General features: G+C 39.1%; 1 protein-coding gene across 1 annotated transcript in view; it reads right to left on the reverse strand.

Annotated features, from left to right (window-relative positions):
• MIPOL1 (mirror-image polydactyly 1) overlaps positions 1–21,111 on the reverse strand; it is a 195,020-nt gene that overhangs the window by 40,309 nt on the left and 133,600 nt on the right. The window contains exon 15 of the mRNA XM_082318279.1: positions 8,427–8,521. Within this exon, the coding sequence (XP_082174405.1) occupies positions 8,427–8,521 (95 nt within the window). The remainder of the gene's footprint in view (positions 1–8,426; positions 8,522–21,111) is intronic.

Genomic DNA, 21,111 nt, shown 5'->3' on the forward strand with positions numbered 1-21,111 from the left:
GGAAAATTTTCAAAATCATGTCAGGGCAAAAAGAGAAACATTCAAAAGTATTTTTTGTGTGTGTCTCTAAATGAATGCGAGACAGAGGACACTCAGAGAGTACTCTGATGGCTAAGATATTCCGTGAGGAGGAAAAAAACCAACATCCCCCCCCCCAGGTTCAGATACTGCTTTGCCTTTTCATTGTCTGTCAAACAGGCACCTTAAACACCAAGCCTATGGTATATACCAGAGTCTCTCGCTACCATCCCTCTTCTGTACAAATGGCCAAATATTAATTGCAGTGCAAATGCGAGTCTGCTCTGCCACACTCCCAAGAAAGTTCCCTATCCACTGATTTATGAAGTCAGTCTCCCTGACTTTATTATTGCTAGAAAGTAGAGCAAATGCAGGAGAGACAATAATCAATTCCAGGCTAGAGAACAAGAAGTCTGGGAATGGGGCAGGGGGAAGAGGACAATAAATCCAATAAAATATGAAATACATAAGGATAACAAGAATAACAAGGTAGGGCTCTGCATCCACCACTCACCTGTACCAAGACACTGAAATACAGCCGTCTCAGTAGCGGCAGTAAAACTTCATGCAGCTATTTTGCCAAAGCAGAGCAGCTTACTGATCTGTTTTCTCCCCTTCAGCTGTCTGATCCAGTTCCTGAAACAGCCTCCAAACCCTGGGCTTTTATCTCCTGTAACACTAACAAGAGCTGTGATCGCACAAGCAATAAGGAGACGAAGGGAAAGAAGACAGAGGGGCTTACCAGTGGGAAAACACTTATGGGACTACAGACCCACCAACCTAAAATCCCAATTCCTTCAGGGCTGCAGCACCCCACTGGAAAGTGGCACAATAACAGAGGAGAAGCTTGAACTTGCAGATTCTAAATCCCAGGTCCAAATTACCAGGGTGTTGGCTCCCCTCGCCCCCACGAATTGACTAAAATTCACTGAAACCTCCACGGGTTGCTCAGAGAAGGTATGGTTTTAACCAATCTGATTTAAAAGACAGCCCCCCACCCCCATTTTTGACTACTTTCAGCACTCAGTTCAATAAGCAGGAAGAAGGCATGCACATTAAAAAACAAACAAACCAAACAACAAATCACAAACAAGGGCTAAATCTCCATTCCTTGCACGTCCAAATCTCCCACAGAAATCAGTGGGACTTTATATGTAGAGAATAAACTAAGAAATATAGTTTGGATAGTACCTGAGGTTTTTTTATAATAATGAAAGACAAACAAAAACCTTAGTGTTCCCTTACAGAGCCATTGTTTTCCATATGTTGGGCTGTATGGAATTGCAGTGGGTTAGGTTCCTTCACAAGAAGACATACCACACTGTCTCCCACTGTATAATAGATGCAAGTGCCTCATCTCTTTGATATAAAAGAGAATCTCTCCTCTGCTTGGAAGCGGGAAATTTAATTAGCTCAAGATTTATGTTTGATGTCAGGTGTCTGAAATTCTTGGATAAAATAGAATTCACTGCTGCAAGGACAGAGAATACTTAAAACACAACTGCCGTCTTCTCCCTGATCTCCCCAAAACCGTTCTGCAAAAAGAACAGTAGGTTTACAGTGATATCATTGTCCGGTCATTCTTCTTAATGACTGTAATTATACCATGTTATGTCTAAAGCAACTAATACTGAAACAACGACAGCAACTGCCAGAATAGCAGTGAGCAGACAGAATGAAAAGAGCAGGAAAATGAGTCAACGGCCATAACTGAAAAAGTGAGATAAAAAACCAGTCACGAAAAGACCAGTTCTCTGAGGTAAACTGCATGGGCAGGTGCTCAAGGTATCCTGCTATTGCTTTAGAGGAAGGACTGAGATCACCGCTCTGCACTAGTGGCTGCAGCCTCACTAATCCCACTGTAAATCGGTTCCAGTTCATTTGGACTGGGAAGCTGGATGTTAGAGCAGCCCACTCTTCTGCTACACATCATGTCCCCCTGAGAGAAACCTGGACTGGAGAAATCTCTGAAAAACACTGAGAGATGGCAGAAAAAACACACTGAAATGTTTGAGCAGGGGTCAGTCAGAGAACAGGAGACTGAATATTTAGGCAGTTGTATTATGACTTGCTACTGCAGCGGCTGTGGACCACATAGAATAGAAGAGGAGGATGAATATTGACATGTTAGGTAGAATGATTTATAGCTTTTAATAGCCGTTTAAACTGGAACAAGAGGAACAGTCTAACAGCAAGAATTACACCATTATATATCCATGCGCAGAATTCATGGAGCATGGTTGAAATGGTACCACCTGAGTAGTATATTCCATAACATCGGACATCAAACTATAGAATGGAAGTAAATTAAACACGCACCACTGTATTCAGAGCTTGAATAGAAAACAGCCTTTTTTCCCAGGACTGCAAATAATGCCTTGCAAAGCATCTTTTTTCATCTGTTTCTCCTGTTATAGGGTGATTTAGTTCTGTAATTAAAATGAAAATTGAGTTTGTCCCTGTGCTTAGAAGTCTTTCATTTGGAGAAATAATAAAAAACTCTTGGTTCTCTTCTCTTTCACGTCTATCCATTTCAATCTTTAAAAAGATGAACCTCCACATCATTTTACAAGAGACTGTGGGAAAAATATATGAACATCCATAAAAACAATTGTTATTTAGACCTTTTGCTCGTATCACTTAAACATGAATTACAATTTAACTGAAGCATCAGGAGCATTAGAAGCTTTTAGATTAAAATTTTATTAAACTTCTTCAACAGTTTATAACTTTTTAGAAGTGATACAACTGGTTAGGAAGCAACAAAACTGCAGTTCGGATGGAGAAGCTACCCATATTGACTGAATATCTGATTCTAAAAATATTTATTTCAGGTCATAGTACTCACTATTGCAAGGGGTTTCACTGAAGATACTCTTCTATTTCATTATTGAAAACTGTCACGTAACTGTAAAATAAGCTATCTTTTTCTTGTATGCTGGGCCTAACGTACAGATTCCAATTACTCTGCAACGTGCAACTCCTGGGACTGTGACATGCATCTGCCATTAAAACTCCACCTCTCTATGTTACTATGGTCTTTCTTTCAGATCTTTACTTCGTTTCAACTTCAGGAGAGTAAAAAACAATTCTAAACTAATTTTCATTTTAACACTGCAAGTTTTTTCAAATGTCTGTTCACCAGGAAATTTGCTGCGATAAATGTTAAGTTTCTTCCCATTGTGACTTCCAGCCTGCAGCTATTTCTTCATCTCGCACATTTCAACAGCAAATTGCAATGTTTGGATAAAGATTTTCTGCAAAAAGTTTTCACTGTCCCTCCTCCTCTGTGAACATCAGACTTGGCAAATATATGGCTTTTACAGCATTTGATTAAATCACAAAGGAGCCTCTTAAACTGTCATTGAAATAACTACTCAAACTTACTAAAAGCGTCTCTAAATTTCACCCTAGAGCCTGGACATACCAATTCTTATCCTCAACAGCTTCATTCAAAGGCCTGTGAACTAACGGAGATGTACATATCTTACAAGCTGGAGAGTAAACAATAATTTTATTGAATTGAGCATCACTGCATCTGACCCCAACATGAAACCTATCAAAAACATACTTTTAAGTAAGAATAGCCCTGTATTTTTATTTTGCTCTATCTTTCTTCGCAATGGTGTTGATATGTCAGAGGCATACCATTTGCTGTACTAGTTAGAATTTGTTCACATTATTTGCCTGTAAAACCTCCTGGTGCCAGAGCTTTTCAGTGAAATATTTCAGACTTAAAAAAAAAAAAAATTTGGAAAAACATATATATACTTCCCTATACAGAGATATATTTCTCATACACAGTTGTACTGTTTTAGCTAAGATGTGAAAAATAATCAGCATGCAATAGCATATGTCTTTGTCAGCATTTTAACATGTAGGAGAAGTACACTTCTGAAGCATTACTGAAATAGAAGGAAACTGGTTATAAAAATGGACAGACCACATAACTGAAAAATATGCAAATAAAAAACTTGTGATGATGTTCAAACAACAGAGCTATGTGAGGAAGAGGTAGTGGGATTAACACTCCCACATACTTCAAAACTGATTATTTGGATATAGCCTTCTTTGGTCACTGAGGATCTATGATTTGCATTAATCCCTAGTCTAAAGAATACTGTGTTGAAACAATTATATTAGTAAGCTAGAAATTCTATACTGTTCCTAACTGTTATGCAAATTTTCATTTCTGATACGTATTTTTGGATTACTATCCAGAAAATGTGATTTTCCTTTTGAGACATAACACAGAAACAACACAAGAAGAACAAACAGTAGCAAAGAACCTGCCCAACTTTATTCGGAGCCAACTTCCTCTCCCTTCTCTATCTGAACTGGATTCTTCCTCCTTTTCTATTTCCTCCATTTCACTTGTCTTTCCTTTGAAAGAAGGCTGGAATTGTTCTGGGATGTGCTTTCTTTTCAGAAAGTCAAAATTCAGATGGAAATCAATGTTCCATCATTTATTCCCCAAAAGCTCATTTCGGTTTGAGTCTTTCAGGCTTTCCAAGAAACTCCAGTTTCAGCTAGGATTCACTTTCCACTTCATCTGCAAAGAAGTATGGTGTACAACACAGACTTCTTTCGCAGTTGGAGAAAAAAAATCAAATGGCTTCAAACAGCAGCAGCTACCAGATCACAGAATTGTAGAATAATTCAGGTTGGAAGTGACTACTGAAGGTCTCTAGTTCAACCAACCTCCCTCTCAAAGTGATATCAACTATGAGATCAGACCGGGTTACTCATGACTTGATAAAGTCAGGCATTGGAAATCTCCAAAGATGGAGACGGCAAAACCTCTCTGGGCAACCTGTTCCAATGATGGACGGCTCTCATGGTGAAAAAGTTTTCCTTTATAACCAGTCTGAAACTCTCTTGTTTCAATTCAAGTATGTTGTCTCTCACCCTCTTGTCATGCAGCACTGTGAAGAGCCTGTCCTTCTTGATAACCTCCTCATAGACACTGTCGGGCTGCTGTTAGGTCTCCCTGAAGCCACCAAAGAAAGAACTATTTTTTTTTTTCCAGGCTGAACAAGAGCAGTACCCTCAGTCTCTCATTACAGTGCAAATGCTACAGCTTCCTGACCATACTGGTGGCCCTCTGTCAAACTCACTCCAATTTATAGATGTCTGTCTTTTACTGGGGACCCAAAACTGGACGCAGCATTCTAGATACCAGGAATCTTTCTTCTGGAGAAAAAAAAGGGGATTGTTTTCTTTCCTGAAGGCCTCCACTTGTTTCCCTCCTTTGAGCATGCCTGTGTATATATACAGTTGCATGTTCACACATACAGATATTCTGGACCTAAATATCCCTCCCCTGATTTTGTATAATAAAATGATATTTGGCTTTTTCTGGATTATACTAACGTTGGTGAAAGACAAATCAGTATAAAAATACACATTTTAATGTTACTGTTTACACATGTATGCATTAAAAAATTGTTAATATATGCACACGGTCATTACTTTTATGACCAAACCCCTAAAACGTGATTGTGTGTTAAGGCATGGCTTTAGGTATCCCTTGTACACTTTTAACGTTAGCCTCTAGTATTTGTTTTTTTTCTTAAATTTGTTTCTCCTAAGTTAAAGGATGATGTAGAAATCTCAGTTGAAACAAGGAAACAAAGGAGAAAAGTATAAGAATATGCTTTTTCTAAGGCCAAGGAAGACCTAAGAACAGAAGGAGAAGGCAGCACCAAATGGAGCCAAAATTCCCAAGCTGCTGTCATGCTGGCACTGCAGAGACAACAGAAGGTGGGAGAAGCTGACAAAGGGATAAGAGAACAGTAGGTGAAGGAAACGTGCACCCTGCATAATAACATGTCTCATTGCAGCTCTACAGTTCAGATGAGGAGTGGAGCACATGTGGAAGCCTATATTTTGCTCACTGGGGAGCTCTGAAGTCCAAAAAAGAAATAACCCCAGGGAAACATAGTCTTGAACAGCAAATCATCTAGCTAACTCCCTTGGATCAAAGCACCAAACTTCCACCTCAGTCCAAAACAGGCTGTCTGAAAAACACTCTCGTACTTTTAGAGTACCATAGCATGGCAAGCAGCAAAAGGAAATAAAAAGACCCAGGAGACATCTACAGAAGCGTTCCTTAACTAGCCTCCACATACAAAACAGAGAGTAAATTTTCACTCATTTGGGGTGGCCTGGGAAACGCACTCTCTACTTTGTCATTCATGATTATCGCGGCCAGCCCACCCTTGGCCTGATACAGTCCCCGAAGCTTTATGCACACTTGCCATATATTCTTTTCTTCATCTACCTCTTTTGGCATGTGTTCAAAGTACTGCCACACTATTGCATGACAGATGCTGCAGATGTTCATGTAATATATGGGAAACGGTAACCGAAATGTTAAGATGTTCACAAGAATCCTGATAATGGTGCAATTAATTTCTAACCAAGGCAAAAGATAGGCACGACACCTCAAACATGGCTACTTCTGCACTTACAGGAGCCCTTCTTGAAGCTGGTGAGGGATGTAAAAAAGGCAACAATTTCAGGTGGCCTTTGGCTTTCCTAGCCGTGTCTCTGCATACTTGGACAGTGTGTCCCTATACCGAGAGGTTGTGGGGTCTCCATCCATGGAGAGAATCAAATCCCATCTGGACACGGTCCTGCCCTAGGTGGCCCTGCTTGAGCCAGGGGGGGGGGTCGGACAACATGACCTCCAGAGGTCCCTGCCAACCTCAGTCAATCAGTGCCTCTGTATGTCCGCTTCAGAACGCATTACAAAAAAACCCATCCTCTAAGAACAATGAGGTAGGAGATAAAAACTTTCATTTTTCATGTTCTGAACTACTTTGTAACTTGTATAACTTAGTAGTGATACAATAGTTCTTGCCCCAGGGGATATTCAGATGAGTATTTCCACACCTTATGACTAAATGTTGCAAAATACCATCATCAAACTTACAATGAAATTCTCTCTGTTCAAATTAAGGGCCACAGGTTAATAACATGGTACATTCTAATAGTGATTTCTGCAAGTCATTATTGTTAACATTTCTGAGATTTAAAGCATTTACATCAGTAAACTGAGTCTGCTGTCTACCGCACTTGTTAAATACTATATGTTAGTGCAAACTTGACACGCTATCTCAAAAACATAACTCAAAAGTCAGTGAAAAATCTCCTGCAATGTGCAGAGACCAACACAAGCAAACTCTTAATTTCTGAAATACCAATGCAAAAATTGCATTTCTGTTTTCAAATTATTCTACAAATCCCATTTAAGTGAGTAATAAGGGCACTATAATAAATTCTTTCTAGCTTGGTAAATCATACCATAATTTGTGCACACACTAAATGCTGACCAAATTCATTAAAAGCAATAATCACAAATTGCTTGGGGTTTCTATTCACTATTAACAGGCTTTAAATAAATGCCTATGAGATTTAGGAACAAAAGTAGTTTTTGAAACTTCCCTCCAAGATTTTAATAAACTTAATGAGAAGGGGAAACTCTGAAAACCTCTAGAAACCAGAGTATTTTTCACTTGTAAATGCTGAAACACTGGAAACATACACAGTTCTGCTACTGCAAATGCTTTTTAGTCATAACTAACTAGTCCTCTTTATTTCCAATGCACATAATATTCACACTACATTTATTATTTACCTCTGCAGCCCACATCCCTCATCACAGACATTCAGCCTTCAGATTCACAATTTTCTGCTGTGTTGATGCCAATTCTCCTGCCTTTAACCTGCTGGCAGCTCTGTATCCCCTCTCACACAGGAGGTCAGGATGAAATGAGAGCTGTAACCCAACATCACTCCATAAAACAACCTAACTCCTTCACTGGACCACACAGAGCTTTTCCTTAGGGACTAAAACTCACTGATCCATGCAAATGTTCAGTGCAGCCCACCTAAATTAATGAGAGAATGGCTATTTCTCTCATTCTACGTACTGCTACAGAACATAAGGAATTAAAACATACATATTATGTTGGGTTGAAAAGAAAAAAGTCTTTTAGAATTACAGATTTTATTGTTTTAAAATCTGTGTTGATTAAGTCAGGTATATGCAAACAACCAGGGAAGAAACAAGCACTTATGTCAACTGGTTCTTTTGTCCTCGTGTTTTTAAGTGAACGCATCGCTCTAACACAGCTTTTTCATTTATATGAGAACCAACTGCCAGCAACCTTCCCCTTCCCTTAGAAGAAACTAATAGAAAATTTAGGCTATAAGAAAAGGAATTCTATTTCAAAGAGATGGTTGGTGAGCAGTAAAGCAGAAATGTAGGCCTTGATTCATTGACGTATTCACATTTCCAACAAATACCTATTTGATAAGGCCATTTCCTCACTCGCAGTCAGACACAGTACAGAAAATTTCCCCTATGAGTCATTGATTTATATTAGCATTAATTATTTTACCTGTAATAAACACGCAATATCTGGACTTCTTCTTCTAATTTTTTGCACTGTTGAAGAGCAGCCTCTTTTTCTTGTTGCAAGGCTATCGAGTCTGCCTGCAAAACAATAAACAAATGATAAACAATTTATTCAGAATATCCATATTGCTTTAAAAACATAACAAGCCTTTGTGCATTCACTTCAGTCATGCTTTATTATAATTACATATATAAAGTTATATTGTTTTTGTAATAATGCCTATTTAATTCTTATGGAAAAATCCTTTCTTATTCTATCATCATTGCATTTTTTTCTAGTTTTTTTTTCCCAGCAGGATGATGTTTTGAATGCCTTCCCTCACGTATATGGTAAACTTTTTGAACGGCTAAGGTTAAACCTTTTCAGTTCAGCCAAGTGTTTCTCAGCAAAAATATTTCATATTGATATCACATTCCTATGGTGCAAAACTGTTGACCAACATACAGACAGTGAAGCAAGGCGCACAGCCACAAACTACCAACGTGCGACTCTTGGTCTGCACGTGGCTCCCTGGCTGTGAAGCACCGCTCCTGTGCTGGGAGCCACTGGCTGATGGTACTGGCAGAAGTGCCAGGATAACCCGCAGCGGGGGCTGCTGAGACTGGCACCGCTGGCTCGCTCTGGGATCTGGGTACATTCTCACCCAGGATCCGGTTTATAGCGGAGCAAGGGAATCCCTGAGAAACCGCTGTCATCTCCCACCTGTGAACTGTCCCGGATGTTCCCTCTCCCGTTGTTTATTCACACCGTGCTGCGAAGGGCTTGTGACTCATGGCCACTATGGAAACTGCAGCATGTGGCCTGTAGGTCAGGAAGGTAGCCAGCCCTGACACAGCCTTACAGTTAAAGAGGAGGTAGGAGAAATAAGTACTCATGTATATTTAATATGGCTCTATAGCTTAATCACCATTAATTTTAAAATGTCCAGTTTCAATAGCACTGCAGGACTCTCTTGAGGGCCCAGGTACCATATAAATTATCTTAAAATCAGCGGATGATTAATTGTTGTAAAAACAAATAAGACTGGGCTTGCACAGCAATTCTTTGACACATGAGCCTGAGCATTCGGCTGCTTTCCAATGTTTTTAATTCATGGTGTAAGTTATTAATTGTACAAATTGTAGAGCCCCAAACCAAGAGGCACATGAGTGAGAAACGCTGACTGCAGATTCTGCCAACTCTTCAGGACAGCGTGGAAAAGTTTCTTGGTAAATTAAAGACCTGCTACATGAGCTATGAACACATGAAGGGAAATGCACAGAGTTTAGCCTCTGGTTCTGCCAGACTTGCTGTATAATCACGAACAACTCTGTCTGTATGCCTCAAAATCTCTCTCCTAAAACAGGGCTCCCACTTGCTTCTGTTTCCTGTTTGTCTGTTAAGACTGTAAGTCTTCAAGGCGGGTGTTTTACTGTTTACTGTCAACTCCCAGTCATCTATGGGCAATTTATTCTGCTGGTTGATTAATCATGTCCTGGATACATGGCTGACTCCTGGCAAATTTTATTAAACACCACATTGCACAAATGCAGCTACACAACCAGTCTCTGCACCGTGCTGCTCAGGGTGTCACGTTGCACCCAGGGTTTTGCATTGCTGGGGTACAGGACCCACCGCTGTAAATGTTCCTGTAACAGACTTTCATAAAATTTTAACAGGAAGTTCCCTGGAGAATAAAAACAAACTTTCTTACTATATGGACGGTTCCTTCAGCTTTAAAAGCAGAAAGTGTTAATGTTTAACCTCTGAGTGACAGTGGTTTAGAGCTTCTGATACTGAAAACAATGTACTGGATGCTGGCAAGCCCTAACTCCTGTCAGCAAGAGGTTAAAATCCTCTGCAGGTGAGCCTCCTGCCCAGTGCTGCTTGCTGCCTTGCAAGCAGAACTCACAGAACACAAGGATGTTAGCCAAACCAAGCTATTTTCTGTAATTATACTGTTCTGTAGGTGAAACAACATTCTTAAAAATTGGAAAACACGCTTGAATCAAAGTAGGTGGTTTGTTCTAGAGGCCAATAATTAACATCCTTGCCAATTTTCAGTGTACTGTGAAGTGTGATTGAAATGGTAGACTGGAAGGAAATGTTTGCAGCTGACACACCTACTCACAGAGAGATTAACGGCTAGTCTCTTTGGAGAACTATCATAAAAAATACACCTTATGTTCCACTTGCTTTTCAGGACAAAAGTCAGAAGGCACTAGAGTTTGAAGACTCTTATTTATGTCAGTTTTTCAGCAGAGAAAACTGCACTGATTTGACTGGGTTTGCACCAGTAAAAATAACAGCAGAATCAGGTGCTTTGGATTTAAAAAAAAAAAAAACCAGCTACAAAAACTGAAGGGAAGTAGACATTTGCTAACCTCCTCAGTAGCATGTAGTGGGGCTGATACTAGGGAGCTGCATAAGACCAACAAAAATTCAGGCACAGGAGTTTTTGTGTACAGCATGCAGCCATGCAACAAAATGACCGACCCATCGTTCACAGGCCTGAAGACCGGTAAACACAAATAATGACTCAAATATCCTCCCAAAATAGAGGTGCCTTCCTTCACTAGAAGGAGGAAAGGAAAACAGTGCCCATCACAAAGTTAAATTGCTAACTAAAGTAATGGTGCCTGCACTACTATAAAACATTTGGAAGACTCCTATAATGTATATTGAAATCCATCCATAGCGCACATGGCAAAAATCCTACATGAGCTCACCTCTAGTAATAACAATAGCTGCTCGGGAACTTTTTAACAAAATATTATTCCTTTGGAAAATGTCAAGCTGTGGAAATCAGAACTCTTCACAGAAATGGATCAGTTTTGATTAAATTTTTTTGGAAGGTAGGGTAAAGAAGAAAAAGAATTACACTCAGGTTCCTCTGGTGGAGGTTTACCCTAACAAGGTCCATTTAGAGGTGAGGTCGGTCACCACTTTGGTATAGGGGCCACCGTCAGTGAAGTTCCTGTTTAACCCTGAAAGGATATTCTGATCACTGGGATACGGTGTCTTTCTCACAATTTTGTTTTGCCCACAAGTTCCTACGCTTTTATATTTAGTTTAACATGGACAGATTCTTCCCCCTTCTCTGTCCCCCACTCCACTTTCCTGCAAAAGAGAATTCTTGTTTCTACACTTCTCCCATTTTGCATTTTAGCAGACAGTTACTTTTTGAAAATTTAAATTTTCCAATTAAATCTAAAAGCTAATTGCTACATATCAAACTTAAAATAGCCAGATCTTGGCTAAGAAAATCTTATTACTGATGCTTTTGCTGTTGCTTTTGTTTCAAAATATTTAAATGAACAATGCTATGCGTTTTCTTAACCCAAAGGCTGGAAAAATACAAGATTTAAGCAGAGCAAAACTAGTTTTTATCTCTTCCTAATTCCTGTAGGGCAAACATGAGCACCCTCAACTCTAATGTCAATCGAAAGAGGTAAGAACACACAGCATCCTATGCTGTCAGGTTCCCTGTGGGTGAAAGATGGCTTTTATAATGCTTTTCAACATCCAACAGAAGGAAAAAAACATTCAATGAACTTGAGTAATAAAGCTTCATAGCTTTATCTTTTTACTGAGTTTTTTCTCATGCATTTCTAGAGAACATATATATTTCTACCTATATATATATTTATAGAGACCATGTATTTTTCCTTCCTTACACAGGCTAAATAAACACAACCTTTTCTGTTACCTCTCAGTAAGCAGGCTCTCCATCCTCCTGATCAATCCAAACTCATCTCTCATCAGTGCTCTGCTAGCAGTACGTCCTAACTCCAGTGGAAACATCTCACCTGATACATTTTTGCATCCCTTTTGCTCACAGTCCCTCTCTGATATCTGTCTGTTCTCCTGCCCACTGGTATTACCCAGCTAACAGTGGAAATTCTTACTCATCCTGAAATGATGATACCTTGCACCTGGTACCACTGAACTCCACCCCACTGCTTTTATTTTTCCAGTACTTGAGGCCATTCCAATCTTTCTGCAAGACAGCTTGAACTGACTTTCTATTAATAATATCTCTACTTTGTATTAATAACATCTCCCAGCTCTGCATCATCAAGCAATTTCGTTGGTACGCTGTCGCTCTTCATGCCAAAGGTTCTCAATGACAGCATTAAAGAAAACTGGTTCAGCACCAATTGGTGAGAAATTGGAGAGAAATTCCACTACTGAAATCCTTGGACCTTAACATTTCTCCTTTCAAAGCTGTTTGCTGTTGCCTTCCTGCTAACTAGTTCCTTACTGCCTTTGACTAATCCCTCATCTCCTTCATGGGTACATGACATTTTGCAGACAGACATGAGCTCAACATGCCCATCCTTCCAAATCAGAGATGCTAGGTGAACCCAGTTAACAGTAAGCAGCATTTCCCACATTAAGCTTGTTCCTGCTTGTAAAATAACAATATGCACATTCTCCACTGTAATTAATAATTTTCCATATGGCACCACATATAAGCTTATGTGTCAGCTTATATTTAACAAGTTTCCTTGTCTAAATAACCAGTTATCATACCAAAGAAGAATTCTTCCATGATCTTACTTGGGTGAAAGTTGTACTTCAATCCACTGTTGATGGATCCATGCTTTAAAAATATTTTCCTTCCAAATTTACTCTGAAGCCTCATAATAAATACTAACTGGTCTACAATCACAGAATTACGTTTTTTTTCCCTTCTAAATCTAGATGCTGCTTCTGCTAATTCCCTGTCATATTACGCCATACACAGCCTCACAGGATTTATTGAAGAATTTTACTATCATTCCTGCAATTCCAGGTACCAGCTCTTTCAGAATTGAGGATGGAAAACATCTATTATCCCTGTCCGAGCACAATAATCTATTGAACAGCTATGATGTACTCCATTTCCATACCTTCACTTTTCATAACCCCTGTCGTCACAGCTGACATCATCATTGCCCAATGCTGAGAGAAAAAAAAATAAAATCATACACTTTTGGACCTAATCCGGATTATCCTTGATCTCCATGCCATTCTCAGAGCGGTGGCATATTTCCTCTTTCCTTGTTCTCATTTCAGTCATTCCACTATTGTTTGTTTAATTTCCTTTCCAAGGGCCAATTTAGCTTAACCTCTGGCAATTTTCATTTGTCTCTATACCTCCTGTTTTCTAAGACATAACTTTCTTGTTAAATGAGTACTCTTCTCGTAGAGGAGTTATTCTTACTTTATTCTTATTGAGATTATAATTAATCCAATTAGAACTGACACCCTTCTCACCCAAAGCTTTTTCCCCTGGCTTGACTGAGATACCTGTTAACCTGCAAGTATTCCTTAACTCAGTAACAGCTGCTACCAACAGCTTTCTTGCTACTGATCCACGATATTCCTATGGATTAGAAGGCGGCTGAATGAGAAGTCTGGAGAGTCTCAAAGGTCATTTCTGCAATTTATGGACTCAATCATTTACACTTGGTAGAGCTATATAGTGGGGAAAGATGGCAATAAGATGTCTTTCTGCTCCTTTGGTCCTATGTTATCTGGAGTCTGAAACAGAATCTAGCCACAAATGGACAAATGAGAATTGCCCTCATTTCTCGTGGGGCAGAAGTATGTTTCTGCTGATTATCAGCAGGCTAGCAGGACAGTACGAGGTCAGGTGTCTTCTCAGGGCAGCAGGAGACTGGGAGGAGGAACAAAGGTTTCTTTCATTCTGAATTAGAATGAAAAAGCAAAAAAAAAAATCTGGAAAAATGTTTTAAAACCATTGAAGAAATATTTTTATCTTACACTATTTTTAATGCTTTTACACTTTACACATCATGTCAATAAGAGAAATACGTACTGCATGATACAGCAGGTCATGTTGTGACATGTTATGACATCCAATTTCTAACCATTCTGTTATTTTTACATTAGCAGCTGCTACTTAGTGCAGATTACAACAGCTCATCTTATTTTCTATATCAAAGTGTCAACATATCAAACTGTTCCACCAACAGAAGCAGATGATGCTTTGATCTAGAAAAGAATATAAGTACTTGTTTTATTAATTAGGGGATCAGAGGTTTTCAGGGTCAAGAAAAAGACTCCAGCTAACACAAGGGGACTGAAAATGCCCTGCACTCTAATAACACACTAAGTGATCTCCTTGTTTTTTAAATCACAGTGCTAATGTGTCAAACTGTTTCATTACAATACAAACAGGGGACACATTGACCTAGAAAATTATATAAAATGTTTCAACTTGCATTTAAGTATCAGCTGCCCTTGATGATTTTAAAAATGAAAACTGAAAATTAGAACTGTACTATAGTAGATATTATAAATTATTGACACATTATTAAATACATAATTAAGAATAATAAATCAAAATTTAAAATGTAAAATTAGACTTCATGTTGAATTTTTGAAGTTTGAAATGTAGTTTCACATATTCACCAAATACCACTTCTGGGAGGCAAACTTGAGTCGGAAAAGTTTGGAATACTAACTGAAATAATTAGAAATTCATGAAAAGTTGTTTCTTAACACATCATTTTCTAATGGAAATAGTTTTTACTAAATCTATCTTAACTTCGAGTAAATCAAGCAACTGTATCAGTGAACCCTGATGGATCTGCGCTGCTGTGGAGGATCAGTACAGCTAGAAAAACTACCCTGAAGAACCAGCTGAGGGTTGTTTGTCTGTGTGAATTTCAGGGTAACAGTGGCTGTGGTGGGAACTCTAACAGCCCTTAGGCTACATCTTCCCCCAACACACCACCACAACCACACCCGGGTTGACATTCCCTCTGGGCACAAAGGAGTGGGATCTCAACAGCAAACATGACCTTTATGAGTTTGCATCAGGATCAAACAATTAACCATAATAAGATTTTACTCTACAATCTAATACTATTGTTGGTCAGAATAAATATCAGTTAATTAAACTTTTTTTTTTTTTAATAAAAAGCATTGTTTCACTGGAACAATAATGCCCTGTCAAGATGCATTGGTTTAGATGGAAATATTTCTGAGGAATGTCAGGCAGAATTTCTGACAGAAGAGAGAACTCTTCCCCAGCCACGCGACTAGGTTATTCGTTTTGGATGCAGAAACCTAATGTTGAGTCCCAATCTCTTTCGTTAACTCCCTCTGGACATGGCAGACTCCTACCAGCGAGAATACCTCGCTGCTCTAAATTCATGTGAATTACCCGTGTTTCTGGTGACTTCATTGGTCTATGTCCTTTCTCTGCGACTGGCAGAAATAATTTTTTATTAAATTGCTAAGTATGTGAAAAGCAGGTTCAGGCAGAAGATCCATCATGGGAAAGGAGACTAACTCCACAACCCAACTATCAAAATGTTTAAGGGTGCCCGACTTGGATCAGGGAGCTGAAATCAGGGTTTTCACATATATGACGTGAGTGCATCAACACTGGCTTTTTAGCATGTATAGGTGCATCTTTTTCAGTTACTTTACAAAGAATGTCTTAATGTTTTCTCTTATTGGAATTAAAAATGATAACCCCATAATCTTCCTTTTATTCCAAAATGGCACTGTCATTTTCAAGAAGTGTTGTGCTGCAAGTCTACCTAATGCCACGTTCCCCAACTCAGTCTTTATGCTATCCCTAATTTAATATTTTTAGGGAGCTTTTCAGAAGACTTGTAAAAGATGTCGCTATCTGAGGTCCAGACTCTTGTCTTCATCACAACAAAAAATTTCCCCAGTAAGAAGACATGATCATACCATATGAATATTGCTTGTGTGGTCATTGATTTCTGAGAGGTCCTGCTGTGACTGGGATGACAGCAATAAGCCACAACAAATATGCAGATTGTGCAATCAGGAAAAAAAAAATAATCACCAAACAGCTTTTTACTGCTCCGTCAAAGAAAATGAAAGGATCCAATAGCATTTTTGCCCAGACTAGGTTCATATCTGGTTCATTTTATTACAATAAAGGCAAACTTAATATCTACTAATTACATTAAAGCCATACCAGTTGAACCTTTATGCCTGAGATGTGAATGCCTCATTCTTGTACTGCATGGTCACATCACACTGGGAAGCGCACTGTACCAGCAGTATTTGACAAGCAGTTTACTCTTTCACCTAATGATGTGCCCAAACGAGCACATGTTACAGGCAGATTCAGTCCATTATCACATTATGCAAGAAAGTGTCTATATGAAATGCTCATGATGTTTTTCGGTGAGAATTAACAATTTGCTGATCTAACCTTAGATAGGATGTTGATACAAAGTTTCTTCATCATCTGCAGTATTATTTTGTAATAACCTATACTTCTTCCAAGCAATATATGGTATATTGAAATTGCAGGAAAAATTAGCTATTCAAAGGACAACCTGAGGCATGTGATGAGTGTGTGAGGCTAATACATGGAACCATTTTATTGTAAAGAATGATTCATAGAGTGAGGAAGATTAATTTGAAATTCTGCCCCTGTGAGGCTGACCCAAAACTGTAATTGACTTCCCAGGGTCAAGATTTCATTTATGCTTTCCATTTGTTTGAGTACATAGCTAAAAATCCCAGAGATACCATCATACATACCTACTGTGAGCATATGGATAACTACCTAAGAATACTGCAAAGCTTATTTCAGGTCAGATATAACCTTACCGACAACAAAACAACTCCTGAAAACTTCCAAGGATGACAGCTCCAAAATACACATTCATAGCTGGATTGGGCTTTGCACGTAAATAATGTCATGTGCAGAGATGCTGACCTTTTAGTAGGAGGGATTTTATTAAGAACACAAGCTGGAGGTGCTTTAAAATAGCAAGTAGTTAGGTCTCCATATACAGATAGATAGATACTTGTCTCACTACTCAACCATGATGCACACTGTGAAAAGAAAATCAAAAGAAAACAATCAAGAAGACTTTGTTTTAATAGAGAAGCAAAAGGCCATTCACAACAGTTATTTTTGCACAGTAGCTATGGCTTTAGAATCTACATGAAAATAACAAAAGTAAGTTAATTCCTTTACGTCTCAGATTAAAGGCTGCTTACAGCTGTGGGCATGTGGGAAGGGCACATTTCTCCATGTTCTGTAATTCAGGTTTGGCCTTGGTGACATCATGCGCTTTGTTTCTGAACTAAAAATCAGTTGGAAAAATGCAATTTCAAATAAATAATGGAAAGACATCAGCAATAAAGAGAAACTTGTCTTATTTGAAGGGAAAATAAAGTACATTGTTTTGGGCATGGTGTTTACTGTTTATCTGAGGAAGCCTTCTTATGTCCCCCTTCATGGCTGCATAGGTAACTGGACTAGAAAACAGACACATCCCTTCTAAGGCAGACCAGGTTATCAAATATAAGCTTAAAACAAAAAAGAAAAAACCTCTCTGATCTACTTCAATAACAGGCATGTTTCCCTCAACTCTGAGAGATCTGACTTGCTTCACATGCACCATGAAGACTATTACACTTTAGAACAAACTTTACTGGCAATCTCCTTAGGGGAAATCAAGAAGGAAATGACCGTGCAGGCTGGAGTGAGCTGAAGAAGCTTTCCAGGTGGTGTCTGAGACCTACTGGCAGATTACTCTGGGAAACCTTCAAATGTCAGCACCCACAACAAACCTGTTGTCCACGTAAATGATTTTGGCCACTTTGGCCAAGTCAGTATCTGCCACAAACAGCAAGTCGTCAGCACAGGATCCAAAAGGTAGTGTTGTAATGTTGTCTCAGAAGCTTTGCAGTAACAAAGACCCTATTCAATAAAAACAACGTTCCCCTCAGCCCCAAAAGTGTCCTATCCAGTTTGAGGCGGAACTGAACTGGCAGAAGAACAGAACAAAGTTCATGTTACAGCCAGACAGAAATGCTGCAGCCAGAAACTGCGTGTGATTTCAGGGCTCTCCGTCTGGTACATTTTCAGGCTCTGCTAAAAGACCCCAAACCGACCACAGCAGTCACCTCTCTGTTGCTAAAAAAAAACGAGCCAGAAACCATGCTCTGGCCTTGAGATCTACTTGCATGAGCTGCCTTGTGTTACCATGTCAAAAGCTCTCTTCCGTCCACCCCTAAAAGGAAGGGCTGCTAACACCAGATTGCCTAAGGGGAATAGGCCCTGGAACACAGTATCGTTCAAAGGCATTGTCTGTGAGAGTGGCTTAAAACCATGCCAGGGAGCTTTCTAACAAAAATCATAGATGATTGCGTGTCACTGTGCAAGCCCATGCCTTGATCCTATTTTAGTTACTAGAGTAGGTACAGATAATTGGTCTTGTCAACTAATAAGGGCTTAATAAACTTGACTAAGATTGATAAACCTGACTTATATATGAGTCTGACTGACAATTTGCTTCTCTCGCTCCCAGTAGGCTGGTGAGGCACTCCTGACTGTTCAACAGGTGTCACCCACAGCTCCACTCCAAGGACGTAGGAGTAATTCTTGCTCAGGTAAATCTTTCTAACTTTACTTCACTACCCAACCTCTATTGCAGACTCCCCCTTATAGGAAAGTCCTTGGCTTTGATCTTTGACCAGCCATTGACCACGCCCTTCCATTGCCATTTGGACTTGGTTACCCTTTGGCTTCTCTGTTATGAGACATTCACTTATTACAGTTCCTTACCTCTGATTTCAGTGTGACACCTGAGACACTTAGCCCAGCTGAGACACTGCAACATTTCACAAGTCTCTTTTCCATAAGAGAATATGTACATTGAAATCATTCATGCTTCATACAAGGGGCAGAAAAAAGCATGCAAGGCAGTAACTTGAGTAAGAAAGGAGTTAACAATTTACGCTCCAAAGCTTATAACCGATGCTAAGTGATAACATACTCCAAATTATAACCTTTCATGCAAAGAGACAGAATGACTGTTACCTCTTGACAGACAGTACTTCTGCAGAATGCAGCAGTGTCTAATCCCACTATCAGAATTAAAATACAAATCTTTCATAAAAGTAATGAGTTTGTACAGGATTATAAAGACGAATTGTCCTAATGACTTCAGTGGGACTGCTTTGGTCTGTAACTCTTCCAGGAACTGGAAGGAAAGGCAGGGAAGAGCTTGAGTTAATATATAGTACTTCACCTTGTGGTCTTCCTCTTATGAAAAATGAATTACTAGCAGGTATACGCACTCAAATTTATCTGATATTTTCATACACACAGAAACCCAGAATCAAAGTGCTGTTCAACAGCAACTGTTACACTTAAGAACAAATCATTATTGAATAAATGTATCTGTTAGCAGGAAAATTAGGAATAAGAAAGAATCCATGAATATATGCCCCACGCTGACATGTCCAGACCTTAACTACCAAGACATTCTCAAACTAGCTTTGAATCTGGCAAGCCTGTTACTACTTCTCCTTTGGTATCTGAAGTTCTCATCAGACAACGTATCAAGACAATTTAGGCTCTTTCTCCAGCTGGATTAATGTTGCGCCTAGCAATTTTGGGAAAAAGACAAAGCTGCATGCCTGCTCCTGAGACTGACTGCAGGCTTCACTACCTTGAGCCACTTGTGCAACTGGGGTGACTGTGAATTCCTGAGACACTGTGAACAAGCTACCATCATGTCTCCTGTGGTGAGAGGATCCTCAACAGATAATTTAAAACAGTTTCACTCTCCATCTGTGCAATTCTAGATGTGTAAAAGGGATCAGTCATACTGAGTCTGAATAGCTGGTGCTGATTTTGATCAGAACAACTCCCTGAATCTTGCTTTCTCCACAATCTTACTGCAATGTTTTCCACCCAAGTAGAACTCAGACTAAGGATTCAAAATTAAAGTAAGAAAAGTGAATAGAGGTGCTTGTGAGAACATACATCTAAGTCTTTATAGGAACCATCTGTCTGATGGAAAAAGTACAGGAGAGGATTCAATAGATGGCACCTTCCTATTGAATCAGCAGGGGATGGATGCCTCCACGGATTCTTATGCATGCTATACTGTTGGATGAGATCTGTTGATATAGGTGAGTTACCTTCACTCAGGACTCAAAAGTATGTTCTGATACTAAAGATTTCTAGTCCTTTCTGCTAAAAATCTATTTACCAAATGTTATATGAGGTAATCATATTCCTCCCTACTGCATATCAATTCAATTAGATTCTATTAGATCTCTGCCTTGGACAAAAGCATTCTTTTCACTTCCTCCCTAAGTTTTGGTGCTTAGTTGCAGAATACGTCTAAATTTCTGTTGCAACTCACTCAGACTCAAGTACATTTCAACTGGAAAAAAAGGTAGTCGCTGCATATCTGATAATTCTTGTAATCTTCAGAGGAAGGAAGAGGAAGGGAAGGGAATGAGAAGAGTGATACATTACCCACAGTCATTTTCTTTCAAATCCTAACTTGCAAAATGAAACAAAATAACCCACTGAAAGGATAAACATTTTTGTCAACTATCAAATGCTCCAGCAGTTTTCCACAGTATAATCTAATGCAGGTGTATTTCTTTCCTCTTATTTGTACAAGACAAAAGAAACCATTTCAATCACCAAAGATTCTTGTGTACAAAAATCACGTCCTGATAAACCCAGACAGTAAACACTTCTCTACGTTACCATCTTACAGTTAGAATTTTAGCCAATGCTTTTGTTTTTATTTCTTCAAATCATATCCTATACTTTTTCACTGAACCTATTATACATTTCTTCACTTGAACACCTGTTGAACTAAACTTGTCTTGCCAGAATATTTTTAATTATGCAATCTCTATT

This window comes from Platalea leucorodia, assembly GCF_965183815.1.
Source record: "Platalea leucorodia genome assembly, chromosome: 7".
Lineage (NCBI taxonomy): Eukaryota > Metazoa > Chordata > Aves > Pelecaniformes > Threskiornithidae > Platalea > Platalea leucorodia.